The 14539-nt window shown below is 26.8% G+C and overlaps 7 protein-coding genes across 7 annotated transcripts; 2 read left to right on the top strand and 5 right to left on the bottom strand. All coding sequences in view use genetic code 12, as the record gives it.

Annotated features, from left to right (window-relative positions):
- Nucleotides 1–1340: 1340 nt before the first annotated feature.
- Nucleotides 1341–3164, bottom strand: KGF54_002096 (uncharacterized protein; the record flags this gene model as incomplete). Its single annotated transcript, XM_051762538.1, has 1 exon — nucleotides 1341–3164. One exon carries the CDS (start codon nucleotides 3162–3164, stop codon nucleotides 1341–1343), a length of 1824 nt encoding a protein of 607 aa, XP_051620608.1.
- A 1807-nt stretch (nucleotides 3165–4971) lies between these two features.
- TAL1 (sedoheptulose-7-phosphate:D-glyceraldehyde-3-phosphate transaldolase) lies at nucleotides 4972–5946 on the top strand (the record flags this gene model as incomplete). Its single annotated transcript, XM_051762537.1, has 1 exon — nucleotides 4972–5946. The coding sequence occupies one exon, from the start codon at nucleotides 4972–4974 to the stop codon at nucleotides 5944–5946; it is 975 nt and encodes a 324-aa protein (XP_051620607.1).
- A 260-nt stretch (nucleotides 5947–6206) lies between these two features.
- On the bottom strand, nucleotides 6207–8105 carry MEX67 (Mex67p; the record flags this gene model as incomplete). The annotated part of the gene is made up of 1 exon (XM_051762536.1): nucleotides 6207–8105. The coding sequence occupies one exon, from the start codon at nucleotides 8103–8105 to the stop codon at nucleotides 6207–6209; it is 1899 nt and encodes a 632-aa protein (XP_051620606.1).
- Nucleotides 8106–8428: 323 nt separating this feature from the next.
- Nucleotides 8429–8902, bottom strand: DAP1 (Dap1p; the record flags this gene model as incomplete). The annotated part of the gene is made up of 1 exon (XM_051762535.1): nucleotides 8429–8902. The coding sequence occupies one exon, from the start codon at nucleotides 8900–8902 to the stop codon at nucleotides 8429–8431; it is 474 nt and encodes a 157-aa protein (XP_051620605.1).
- Nucleotides 8903–9519: 617 nt separating this feature from the next.
- On the top strand, nucleotides 9520–10044 carry NAT5 (peptide alpha-N-acetyltransferase subunit; the record flags this gene model as incomplete). The annotated part of the gene is made up of 1 exon (XM_051762534.1): nucleotides 9520–10044. One exon carries the CDS (start codon nucleotides 9520–9522, stop codon nucleotides 10042–10044), a length of 525 nt encoding a protein of 174 aa, XP_051620604.1.
- Nucleotides 10045–10101: 57 nt separating this feature from the next.
- Nucleotides 10102–12126, bottom strand: KGF54_002091 (protein-transporting protein; the record flags this gene model as incomplete). The annotated part of the gene is made up of 1 exon (XM_051762533.1): nucleotides 10102–12126. The coding sequence occupies one exon, from the start codon at nucleotides 12124–12126 to the stop codon at nucleotides 10102–10104; it is 2025 nt and encodes a 674-aa protein (XP_051620603.1).
- Nucleotides 12127–12412: 286 nt separating this feature from the next.
- On the bottom strand, nucleotides 12413–14185 carry ADE17 (bifunctional phosphoribosylaminoimidazolecarboxamide formyltransferase/IMP cyclohydrolase; the record flags this gene model as incomplete). The annotated part of the gene is made up of 1 exon (XM_051762532.1): nucleotides 12413–14185. The coding sequence occupies one exon, from the start codon at nucleotides 14183–14185 to the stop codon at nucleotides 12413–12415; it is 1773 nt and encodes a 590-aa protein (XP_051620602.1).
- Nucleotides 14186–14539: the final 354 nt, after the last annotated feature.

The raw sequence follows: 14539 nt of genomic DNA, 5'->3' as shown, positions 1-14539 counted from the left end.
GGAATATCTAAATTAAGCAATAAATTCAGGATTTCGTATTGCTTTAAACAGAAAAGATAGATTAATTGTCAAGTGAATTGAGTTTAGTTAGAATTTGTGAAATGGAATTCTAATTTCGATTGAAAACGTTTTTATTTTTTATGTAAAGATTAAATTTCAAAACACTAAATTGAACAATGCAAACAATAGATCTCTAAGTTTTAGTGTCAAAATGTATTAGTTAGTTAATTGTTAGAACTATCACAAATTAAAAAAAAAGAAGTATAATTACAATAGCTTAACATCCCTACTTCAATATTAATGGATCTCTGACATCTAATTATAATCTTTTACATCTTTATTACTTTTATAATCAATAAATCAACTAATAGAGCTTGAAGTATGTAAGTCTAAGTAAATGAACATCAAATGGGGCGTCTATTCATACTTATTTGTCTAGAAATGTGGTATGATGAAAAGCTCTAAGCTCTTCTAGATGTAATGTGTAAAACTAATTGATCTTGAATTTTTATCAAATTTTGCAACCAATTTAATCTAATTTACACCACGTATAGTGAAATTACCCTATAAAATGATCAATTCCTAACTTAAAATTGCTCTGTTCTCTGAATCTTTAAACGGAGTAGACCTACTCAATAAAATTTAAAAGATATACGGCTACAAAAACTTCATACCTTTTACATTATTAAAAGTTGCTCTGTTGCCATATTATGAGGATATGCAAACCCCAGGTTTCAGAACTAGAAATTATTGTTTGCTTATAACAATTAGCAAATACTGCATAAGTACTAGTGTAGTTAGTAGAGTAGTGATGTACGATAAGAAAGTGTATTTGAACACCCCAGTTACTGATTCATTGTTTAGTGTTGAAGAGCAACAATATCGTAATTATGATTTACACTTGATTAAATAGTGTGCATAAATTTATGACAAAAAGATAACCATTTCAATTAGTCTAATCAAGTCCCAACCAAATAGTGCAAAGAGGTGTAATGAGTGGCTACTAGTAAATTTGTTAAATGCAAAATAAGAAATGTGTATTGAAGTCTAGTAAGAAATAATATAATAGTTAAAAAATTCTAACATTACCAATCTCTAATTTAGTAATTCTAAAACAATGTAATAGTAAAAACAATCTAGATTCTAAAATCTAATAAAGTGTAATATGAAAGAAAGAAAATGAGGAATATAACACCGATATATTCCATTAAATGAATGAATTAGACGAGTTGAATGAATGAATGAATATGTAGATAAAACGAGTAAAAGCAAAAAAAAGCAAATTGTTAATGAATTAAATATAATGTTCCACCATTTCCAATAATCAAAACTACCAAAATTTAAACTCCAGTTTCTAATTGTTCAATAAATTTATCAGCAACTTCCATGAATGAAATATTTTCATCATTACTATTAACTGATTGAGATTTATTTTTAACTGGAGAATTTGACCTGTATAAATTTGGATTTGATTTTTTGGTCTTAATGATTTTTTTCATTTCTATATTTGAATTTAAATTTCCATTATTACTATAATCATCTTTTTGATTTTGTTTATAATAAATTGCATATCTTGGATCATTTTCATAATTTTTTGAACTTGTCGTATCAAAATTTGAATTTGAATATCCACTACTTGATATAAGATAGTCATATAATCCTCTTTTGAAATAATCATCTTTTGATATCAATCTATCCTTTATATATGTTGGTTTAAACATTTGTTTGGTTCTTATAGTAAAATCATTAATCATTTCTTCAAAATGTTCTTCAGTTTGTATATAATCATGATTTGAAATTTTATCTATAATTTGTTCATTTGAATTTAATTTCAAATCAATATAATTCATAAATTTTAATATAAAATCAATAAATTTATTACAATTTTTGGAATTGAATATGAAAAAATCATTTTTTTGAAATTTGTATATCATGTATTTGGTAATTGGTATAAATAATTTAATACCTGTCATAAATAATTTAATTGACACTATAATGAACATTTGTATTTTATCTAAAGTTGACATATTTGAATCATAATATATAGATCTAATATTTTCTCCTGGAGTTGAATCATCACCCAAAATATTTAAATCTTTACGTAACAGTTGATATAAATTTAATTTTGTTTCTCTATCTAATGAATCTAAAAAAATATCAATCTTAACTTCATCATCTAAATTTGACATTAAATGATCAAAATGTTGTTGATCCATTAAATTTTGTTCTGTTAATTTTTGTCCTTCTTCTAAATCTCCTGCATATCTAATTAATTCACTATTTGAATCTAATAATGGACTACCTAATTTCGGAGTTGTAAATGAATTGAGTTCTTCAAGTCTTGGAGTATTGTCTTGATCATCTTGTGTATTGGTTTTGGGATTAAAGTATGGAATATATGGTAATTTTGAAGATATTCTTTGTTTGCCATATTGGAATAATGAATTTGCAATAGCTCCTCTATTATCATATGCCATTTTAAGTAATACTTGAGTTGGTGTAGATGGTGATTGTGATTGATTATTTATTGATTCTTCATTTAAAACAACATCAATATTATTTGAAATTAAATCATTAAATTTTGAATTTTGATCATCTAAATATTGTTGAACTTTTGAATCTTCTAAATCTTCTTCTGTTTCCGAGGATGTTTGAACTGCCGATGCATAAATTGAATCTCCTCCAATTGATGTTGTTGTTGTTGTTGTTGAATCAAATGGAGTTTCAAATTTTGTTGTTTTATTGTTTTTTCTTTTATTTAATCTTGATGATACTGGTAATATATTACTTTTATCTATTGCACTTACTCTTTTTCTTGTTGGTGAGTCAAATATTATTTCAGTTTCATCTTGTGAAATTGTTGATGAAGGTTGCTGTAACGACATTTCAGGAATAGGTGATGAAGTAGTTCTATTATTAATTAATTTCGAATGGATTTTATCTTTTGGTGATAAAGTTTGAATATTTATTGGTTTAATTTCGTCTTCGTCTTCAAATTCGTCTTCTTCTTGATCTTCGTAATCATAAAATTCTTCGTCTGAACTTGATGATGAAGTCACTAGATGTTTTGGAGTACTTGGATTACTTGTATTTGTTTGTCTTGTAAAATGATTAACTATTGGAACTCTATTTAATACTCCAGAAATTATATATCTAACAACCATTATATATTTTTCTTAATGAATATAATGTAATAATTTAAATTAAATTAGACGAAGAAACAACTTTGAAACATAAATAAAAATGGAAATTAGTTTTTATAATGATTAGATAACTGAATTAAAATTAAACGAATTTGAATTAAAAAATAAGCGTGGTATTTTCTATTATTAAATAAGTATATTGTATTTTTTTGTTGTGTTTTAGAATTTTAAACAATATTACAATAATAAGCGGATAAATTCAAATGATGTAATTTTAAAAATGAAGTTTATTTTCCTTTTTGCTTAATATGACAAAATGATTAAGTATAATAAAAAACAAAGGGTCCTTGAGAAAACTTCTATTTGTTTTGATTTCTCTTATAAATTTTTAAATTCGTAAATCCAGGAGAAAGATATAAATAAATTAAATGAAACAAAATCTCAAGATCTGAGTTATAATTTATATGAATTTTATATTCTATTGTATATATAATATGATTAAATATGGTTGTCAAAAAGAAATTAAAAAAGAAAATATTTAATTAAATTTTTTAACTTGACAAAATTATATTATTAATCTATACGTATGAGAAGTTGTTAAGAAATGATTACATTATCACAGTATAAAAAGTAACAAGTAACTAGGTAAACGAAACGTATCAATTAGATATATTAATTAATTAACCTTTCAATGAAATTAAAATGACTTTTTTTGGAGATTTTTATGAATTTGTGTTATCACATGCTAATGAGGTACCAACAAAAAAAAAAATATTAATAAATTTAAAGAAAAGTTTTCGTAGTTTGATCTCCGAAACACGTGATTGATACTTTATAGATGAAACCCCATTTTATTAATTAATATTTCATTTAAGTTTATGCTGTTATAGAGCTCAATTTAGTACTTTGATTGGGTCTTTTAAGTTCTGTGACGAAATATGAATAGAATGAAAATAACGATTCATAAGATAATTAAAAGTTTAGCCATATCGCCATGTCAAACTTGTCAATCACTTTTCTTAACTATAAAATTGGATTCTGTTGAATAGTCATCTATTTTGAAAAAGTGCTCAATAACAATTTGAAACATCGTGGGAAATGAAATGAATTTTTCTAAGAAATTTCGCACTACCATTTTTACTAGTCCCTACATCGGAAATGTATTACCAGAATCTTCACTCAGACTTTAAAAATTGTATTTCGTTTGAGATGAAGAAACAGAATTGATGAAATATTGCATCATCATAAGTCAAATAATTAATCATAATGTCTCACTTTTAGGGTGTTATTATTAAATTATTTAACTTGCCAGGTTTTAAATTTTTATTATTAATTAAATAGCAATTCTATTTAAAAAAAAGTCCGGTATGAATCAAAGGAAAAAAAAAATATAAGTTATTAAATACACAATAGTTTAAAATTGGAGGATCCTAAACTATTCAACTTTTACAGAGTGAAATGGACAATCAATTGAGTATTAATGAAGTTCATATCTGACCTCAATGCTTTAGAAATTGATTGATTAATCGAATAAGTTGATTTACGTCAAATTTATTTATATATGAACTCTTTTCTTTAGTAATAATTTAATAAATAAATAAATAATTGATGGTCTCTCCGGAAAATAATCACTAAAAAATTTCAACAATTATAAATAATTATAAATTATAATAATATTATTATAAATATCATTCATTTTCTTTTTCGCTAACTATTGTTAAATTTTTCAATTTTAAATCAATTCCTTTTTTAAACTACTCAATTCATTTTATAAACATTTTAATCGATCAATTAATTTTAATTAACATACACAAATAATTTAACAAAAATGTCTTCAAACTCATTAGAACAATTAAAAGCAACCGGTACAACAATTGTTACCGATACTGGTGAATTTGAACAAATTGCTAAATATAAACCACAAGATGCTACAACAAATCCATCATTAATTTTAGCTGCTACAAAAAATCCAGATTATGCAGATGTTATTGATGTTGCTATTAAATATGCTGAAGATAAAGGTTCAAATCCAAAAGAAAAAGCTGATATTGCTTTAGATAGATTATTAATTGAATTTGGTAAAAGAATCTTAGAAATTGTACCAGGTAGAGTTTCAACTGAAGTTGATGCAAGATTATCATTTGATACTAAAAAAACAATTGAAAAAGCTTTACATCTAATTGATTTATATAAAAAAGAAGGTATTGATAAAGATAGAATTTTAATTAAAATTGCTTCAACTTGGGAAGGTATTCAAGCAGCAAGAGAATTAGAATCAAAACATGGTGTTCATTGTAATTTAACTTTATTATTTTCTTTTACTCAAGCTGTTGCTTGTGCTGAAGCTAAAGTCACTTTAATTTCACCTTTTGTTGGTAGAATTTTAGATTGGTATAAAGCTTCAACTGGTGAAAATTATACTGCTGAAACTGATCCAGGTGTTAAATCAGTTAAAGACATTTACAACTACTACAAAAAATTTGGTTATGAAACTATTGTTATGGGTGCATCATTTAGAAATGTTGGAGAAATTAAAGCATTAGCAGGTTGTGATTTCTTAACTATTGCACCTAAATTATTAGAAGAATTATATAATTCAGATGATAAAGTTCCAAAAGTATTAGATGCTTCTGAAGCTAAAGCTGAAGATATTAAAAAAGTTACATTTGTTGATGATGAAGCTAATTTTAGATTACAATTAAATGAAGATGCTATGGCTACTGAAAAATTATCTCAAGGTATTAGAAATTTTGGTAAAGATGCTGCTACTTTATTATCTCAATTAGAAAAAAGATTTGAATAAATTTATTTAAGTTAGGTTTAGGTAGTTTATATATAGATTTATCAATGAAAAACTTTATAAAATTAATAAATTTTAATGAAATATTTAGTTTCCTTTTATCCCTTTTTACATTTGAAATTCTGAAGCAGGATGGTAGCAATCCGTTATTAAATTTCGAAACTTTTTCCCGTTCAAAATTATTTTACAAATACTTGTTAATCTATACTAGAATGACGAACTTTTTATTACTTATTTTAATATATAGTATCTTAATATATAGTCTATATAAATGCTTCTCTTGGTAAAGTAGAAACAGAATTTTTAAAATTATTTAAACTAATTTCATAATTCCAACCAGAACTTTCACATAACATTATACTATATTCAAAATTTAATCTTGTCTCATTTAAAATTCTAATGATTAATTCTTGTTGTTGTGGTTGAGTGTATTTAGTTTTTACTTCCTGAGGTAAATCTGCTATTGTTGCTGTTGGTTGTGATGAGGGTTGTGATGTTGGTGGGGCTGGGGATGAAGCTGGAGGAGTTGCTGATGTAGTTAGTTGTGATATTCCTGGTTGTTGAGCTTGAACTATTTGTGGTTGTATTGATGCTTGTTGTTGACTTTGTTGTTGATCTTGTGAGTGTGTTTTAATCCATGGTAATTCATTTGAAAATGGTCTAATTAATAATAAATCACTTGCTACTATCATACTTCCATTTGGACCTGGTAAGACTAAAAAAGTTCTATCAAATGATTTCTTATTTAAGGCAACTTTTTTACCTCTGTTTCCATTATTTGATGAATGAAATCTTGAAGTACTTCTTGGACCTGACGGTGGTTGTGTTTCATGTAACTCTGGTTGTGCAATTTCATCAAATGATCCATGTAATGTGATTATTGCTCCATTTAATGGTGCAAACTTGTATACTTCCATACTAAAACTTTCTGGTTTACTTGCTAAATCATGTTTGGTTTTAGGTAGTTGTTGAAAACTTTTAAAAATTTGTTCTTGACCTATTGAAACTTTACTTGACCTTATCTTAGCTGCAGATATACGAGTCAAATTTCTTGAATTCAGTATATAATTCCCAAAATCTGTATTTGCATGATTTGTTGAATCTTCAATTAAATAAGGATGACCAGTATCTAATTGCATTGAAAATTGAGATTCATTTTGATATAAAATCATTAAATCTGCTCTATTATTATCCCATAAATTTAAATAATTAGTAATGAAATTAGTTGATAAATTTTGTAAATCTCCATCTTGGAAAAACATTGGTTGAGAATTTTCAAATGGGAAAGTTGTATTAGTTATTAATATTTGTTCATTTCTTAATGGTTCACCATTTAGTACCACGAGTCTTGGGAAACCTTTCATTAATTCTAATTTTATGGTTTGGATTTCGTTTGGATTCGATGTTTGAACTATGGGATTATTAAATAATATTAATTCTCTTAAAAAATTTAGTTTATGTCTCCATGTTTCAAATACTTTCAATTTTGAGAAATGATTATTTTGAAGTGATAAATTTTTCAATTTGGGAAAAGTTTGAGCCATTGATGAAAGTGCTTGTAAATCGTTTAATTCATTATTTGATAAATCAACACTATCAACTTCTATTTTTAAATCATTTGCAATTTTCATTAATGCTGGGAAAAATTTAGATGATACTGAAACGGAGCCAAAAAATCCTAATGCATTCAATGTAGGATCTTGTTTCACATTACTTAAATTTAGCATCTTAAGCTCTGGTTGATATCTTGATTTTAAAAATGCAGTTATTGTTTCAATTGTACTTGATCCATTCGGACTACTATTTCCACCCATTTGATTAGATAAAGTTGAAGGACCTTTTGAAAATTTTAATGTTTGACCAGCAAATTTTACACCTGACCAACTTAATAAATCATTAGCTTGAGATTCATTTTTTACATAACCTTTTAAAACTCCAGTATTTTGATCCACACTATAATTACTAACGACAACTCGACATTTTCTTGATATGAAATTCACACAATCTTGAGAACTTGCTCCATTCCATCCCATTATCTGTATTGGATAAGCATTGGCTGCTACATATGAATCAACATTTTGTTGTTGATTTGCAAATGAATTTCTATTTTGAAAAGTATTATTATGAGAATATCCTCCTCTTCCTCTTCCTCGATAACTCATTTTTTCAGAATTCTCAATTCTATATTGAAATTAAATAAATGAAAAGATTTCAAAATAAATTGAACCTCTTTATTTTGGCCCTAGGCTTTAGTGATTTGAACGCTTACTTTAGAATACTTTTACATTTTTTTTTTTTTCATCTCTCAATATAAAATTATATTGAAGCGTGTCTCAGAATATCTATAAAGTCATGAAATAAAATGTAGAGACAATGAATGTTATACTACTCTTACTATAATTTAAGTTATGTACTAATAAATAGGTGTTTTATATAAATAAGTTATTTCTCTAATACTTGTGTTCATCATTTGTTTCATATCTAGTTAGAGACCTTTAATTTCTTCATTTACTGTTCCATTTTCATGTAAAGTACCAACAATTTTATATCTATTTTCAAAATGTTCATCCCACAGTTCCAAAGATTCCTTTTCCAATTCCTTTAAATCTTTTAAATCATCAATTGGTTCATCCAAGGGAGTTAATACTGCAGGATCAAATGAATTTAAAGCCAATCCTCTACTTGCATCTCTACCAGCAAAATTTTCATAAGGACCACCTGGTCCATAAAATTGTGAACCTTGACTTACATCGTATACTCTACTTTTTACAGCCATAAAAATCTTTGGATGATCTTTTCCATTATATTTATATAATGTTTTAGGAGTAAATTTACCTTCTATTATTGATTCTTCTTGTTGATTTGATGATGAAAAAGGATTACCACTTGCTAAAAATTCTGTATAAATTGTTTTAGCAAAATATATAATTATAAGAAAGATGATAATTTCAGTAATCATTAGGAGTCTTGAGTCAATTGATAATGCAAGTAGTTGAAAGTGAATAATGACGACTATTGATTAAAATGTGGTTGTGTCTTTTAAAAGATTACTAAAAATAATTATTGTTAAATAATATTTCAAATGCGGAGTTTTTTTAATAGTCCTAACATAATAATCTTTTTTTTGGTCTTATTATTTCATATAATTAATTATCATATGAAAAATTTAACAATTGAGTCTATCTTTTAATCTTGTAATTTTTAGTAAAAAATTTGATGAATCAGCTCATAGTAAAACAATTCCAATTAGAAGCTTTGATTCATTGGATCAAGTAGGTTGTTTAGAAGTTTTGAACTGATCAAAATCTTATTCAATGTTGATTCCAAGGTTTGGGTACTTTCAAAGGAGATTCAACTTCAAAGTTTGAGCGGGTTTTCTTTAATTTAGAGACAAGTATCATCTATATGACTTCATAGCCAATGCGTGAAAAATCTTGATAACATTTGCAACATTTTTTGTATTGAAATATTAAAATAAGTTTTGACTGCGAAATTTGATCTGAAAAAAAATTGATATACTTACAGCCAGAGGACTTTTAAACAACCACTTTCAATTATCACAATTATCAATTCACAATGAGCAGAAACATAATCGCATTGGATGATCTAACGATAAATAACATAGGGGTATTCAAAAAAATCAACGAAGTATCATTACCTACAACATATCCAGAATCATGGTATAAATTAAGTTTAGAATCAAATGAAATTATGGTACAATTAGCATTTTATGCAGAATTACCTGTTGGAGCAATAAGAGCTAAAACATTTAATAACAATTCCATCAAATCTTTATATCAAGAATCTATAAATTCTTCAATTTTACTGAAAACTCCTAATTGCGTATATATTGAAAGTTTTGCAGTTTTGGAAAAATATAGAAGTTTAAAACTTGGAACTGAATTATTGAACTGGATAATTGAAGAAACTAAAAAGAGATTTATTCATGAGATTTTAATACATGTACATGTCACTAATGAATATGCTTTGGAGTGGTATAAAAGAAAGGAATTTGTTAAAGACGAAAATATAGTGAAGGATTATTATAAAGATCAAGGTTTGGAGAATCCTGATGCATATATTTTAAAACTTTCGGTATGAGACAAAAACTACAATTGTAAATAATTTAAACTTCAAATATATATATATTTATATTCATCAACTTTCATCTTCTGTTTCTGTATCTATATCTGTAAACACATCTTCATCTTCTTCTTCATCTTCATCTTCATCATCTTTACCTTTCTTTTTAGTTTTAGTAATTTCACCTCTTAAAGCAGCTAATGCACCAGCTAAACTATCTTCTTCAGGATCTGAGATATCACTATCACTATCACTTTCTTCAGATTCCAGTTCATCATTTTCTTCTTTTTGTCTTTTTTCCATTAATTTCTTGATTCCTGCTAATGATTTTTCTTTTGGTAATGGTACAACATCTAAATCTACTGGAATATCAACATCAACTCCATAATATGAATTACTTTTTAATACCACTCTATAGTAATAGGTACCAACATTTCCAGATGGTGCAGGTATTGGGATTTTAAAAGTACCTATAGTACATTTTGAACCATACTCCCATTCTTCTTGTGTTAAATTCAAATTTGATAAATCTATATTTTCTAATATAGAAGGTTTTGTGTCTTCCAATATTTTATTTTCTTTTTGTTGTATGACGAAACAAGACCAATTTTGACGAATTGGTAAAGGAAAACGTGGTGCATATGCAAATGGTAATTTTGGTTGTTGTTCATTTACAACGAAAGGATTTTTCATATATTCCAAAGTTTCTTCATCTTTTAATCTTTCTTCATCAATTTCTGGACATGATTTTAATTTTGGTGACTTTACTAAAAATTTGAGTGATATATGACAACTTGAATGAGGATTTACTTCTTCTTCTCCTGGTACTTTGAATTCTGCTTCAATTATTCTTAATGAAGCAATTTGTGATGCAACTGATAATGCAGTTTCAAATTTTGCATTATCTTTAATACCTAATGCCTTTTGAGCTTCTTCTTTTGATACTGAAAATAATTTACCTAATTTTTTAATTGGTTGTTTTGTTACTACTTCTTTATCAACATAAGGTAATTGTAAAAGTTCTTGATATTTCCCGTTTGGTGAAACTGCTTGAATAACTGCTTTTTTCAAATCTTCTGCTGCGAATATAGCGTCTTGTAATCTGAATACGGTTGCAATATCTATAAATCCATCAATTAAAAAAGGAATTTTGGCGATTAATTCAATTTTTTGTTTTTCTTGAGAACTTTGTTTCCTGTCAAAATGATCTTGAACTAATTGTTTTCTTTCTTTAGTGGTCAAATTTGGTAAAATTTCATTAATTTCTTCACTTTCTAAAATATAATCTAATATAACATCCGGAGTAAAAATTTTAGCAGGATCTTTATCAGCAAATTTTCTAACAAATTTGCCAGCAGTATTAATATGTAAACCTTTCTTGGTGTGACTTTTAACATTATTCCACCATTTTCCAACAATCACAGGTAATAAAATACCAATCAAAATAAAATATATTAAAACAACAATTGAACTATATTTTCCTTCAACTAAAAATTGAGGTAATGCAATTCCATGAGTTATTGGTTGTTCACCATCTGGATGTCCATATCTTATAAAATTTTCTCTAGTGACTTCATCAGTTAATGCCTTATAAGCACTTGTTAACCTAATGTATTCTTGTTCCATTTTTTGACGAGCTTCTTCAGTTAGGTCTCTTGGTAACTTATCAGGATGATATTTTAATGATAATTTTCTATAATGACTTTTGATTTCTCTTTCACTAGCACTAAATGAAACATCCAAAATTGTGTAAGGATCAAACAATCCACTCATATTTGTTTCTTTTGTTAAATATTTTCCAACATATATTACAGTTATCCAACCAATAATTATAAAAAGTAATGATGTATTGAAAATTTTTGATGATTTTTGTTTACTTTTAAATTCTTTCAAGGTTTCTAAATTATCAATTTCCAAGCTATCTGCATTTTCTTTAATAGATCCAGTAATAGTGGAGTTAATTTTGGTCGGATCAGTTGTACTTATTAATTTTGCGAAATAACTTATTGTAACTGGTATTAATATAAATGTTAACAAAGCCAATATGAAAAATGGCCAGGTTTCACCCTCTTCATCATAATTATATTCTGATGAAGCCATTGTATATTGTGATCCAAATGATTAAGATGATTTAGTACAAAGGAATGTAAAGGATTGAAGAATTGATCTATCTATTTGACTTTATATTTTTTTTTTCAAGACTTTTTCTCAGTGAAAAAAAACGTTAATCTTTTGATTGACGTGTTGCATAAATAAAATTTGAAACAGTATTAACAAAATGTAAAAAATTGATTCAGTTCAACCGTAGAAGTGCTATTAAAGGTAGAGTATTTTCGGAGTAAAGTAATCAATTCACATATAATAAAAGCGTTATATTAAATTATAATTAATGATGGAATAAACGAATTGGGTTTTCAACATAAACAATGTCATTAGCATCAGCAGCATTAAATACTGCTTTATCCATTACTGAACCACTTGGAGCAGCAATAAATTTGACACCAGATCTTGCTGCTCTATAAACATTATCTGGGAATGGGAAAAATGCATCGGATGATAAAGCAACATTATTTAATTTATTTATCCATTCTTTTCTTTCTTCTGCAGTTAAAGGTTTTGGAACTTCTTCAAATTTTGATTCATATTCTGATTTTTCTGGTTCATCAGTTGGGATTTGATTTGATACATATAAATCAATTGCATTTGACTTTTCTGGTCTTTTGACTCCTTTTGCCCATTTAAAACCTAAAACTCTTGGATGTTGTCTTAACCACCAATTATCAGCTTTGTCACCTGCAAGTCTTGTACAATGAATTCTTGATTGCTGTCCAGCACCTAAACCAATGACCATACCATTCTTGGCGTAACAAACTGAATTTGATTGTGTATATTTTAATGCAATTGTAGCAATTGTCAAATCGATAACACCTTGCTCAGTTAAATCTTTATTTTTGGAAACCACTTCTTTAAATGATGATCCTTTTATGATAGCATCATTTCTTTTTTGTTGTAAAGTAACACCATAAACTTGTCTATTCTCCAAATTTTCTGGTGTGAAATTTGGATCAATTTGCAATATACAATATTTACCACCTTTCTTTTTCTTCAAAAGCTCCAAAGCTTCATCTGAATAACCTGGAGCAATAACACCGTCAGAAACTTCTTTTGAAATGATTTGTGCAGTTGGTTTATCAACAATATTTGACAATGCAATGAAGTCACCAAATGAAGACATTCTATCAGCACCTCTAGCTCTTGCATAAGCATTAGCTAATGGTGATAAATTTTCGATATCTTCAACAAAATAAATTTTCTTCTCAACATCTGATAAAGGTAAACCAACAGCAGCTCCGGCTGGTGAAACATGTTTGAAAGATGCTGCAGCAGGCAAATTTAACGAAGCTGACAATTCTTTAACTAATGGCCATGAATTTAAAGCATCTAATAAATTAATATACCCTGGAGATCCATTTAAAACTTTGAATGGTAAATCACCTTGTGAAACAAAGGCTTGAGCTGGTTTTTGATGCGGATTAGCACCATATCTTAATGGTAATTGTGAAACATCTTCAGCATATTGTTTTCTGAAAAAATCTGAAATAGCAACATCATAATCAGCAGTATGTTCAAAAGCTTTTAATGCTAATCTATTTCTAGTTTCAGTACTAATTTTACCTTGTTTTAATTCTTTTAAAAAATTTGAATAATCTTTAGGATCAGATAAAATAGTAACTCTTTGATGATTTTTAGCAGCGGCTCTTAATAATGTAACTCCACCAATATCAATTTCTTCAATTGCTTCGTCAACTGTAACTGCGATTTTTGATACTGTTTCTTTGAAAGGGTATAAATTACAGACAACATAATCAACTTTCTCAATTCCCTGAGCTTCTAAATCTTTTTCATCACTATCTAAGTTTCTTGCTAAAATACCTCCATGAACAGCTGGATGTAAAGTTTTAACTCTACCACCTAACATTTCTGGTGCATGAGTAATTGATGAAACATCTTCGACAGGAAAACCAGCTTCTCTTACTAATTTTGCAGTACCTCCTGAAGCTAAAATACGAACATTTGCGTCAACTAAACCCTTTGCAAGATCTAACAAACCAGTTTTGTCATAAACTGATAAAATGGCAGTTTGTTTATGTTCGGTCATTTATAGATAATTTAATTGATTTGAAAGTAATTATGACTATTATTTAAAAATTCTTTTAATGTTGCGAAATCAAATGATTATGAATCGAAATTAAATTGTGAACAAAAATTTGGAAGTTAAATGAAACGTAATATAATTTTTCAAATAAATGATATCAATTGTCCTTACTAAGAATCAATTTAATGATATTTCTGATAATATGGTAGAATGAATTGAATCAACTGATAGATTATATGATATTAATAATCACTTTGTTAAAGGGAAGAGGAAAATTTCAAATAATAAAAATTAATAAAGAAATTTAATTGGTATTGCATATAAAAATTATATTTGTATTATAATCATTAATAGATT

Source organism: Candida jiufengensis, assembly GCF_024610255.1.
Source record: "Candida jiufengensis strain CBS 10846 chromosome Unknown scaffold4, whole genome shotgun sequence".
Taxonomy (NCBI): Eukaryota; Fungi; Ascomycota; class Pichiomycetes; order Serinales; family Debaryomycetaceae; genus Lodderomyces; species Lodderomyces jiufengensis.
Note: the sequence above shows the minus strand (reverse complement) of the source record. Positions and strands in the feature narration are given on the sequence as shown.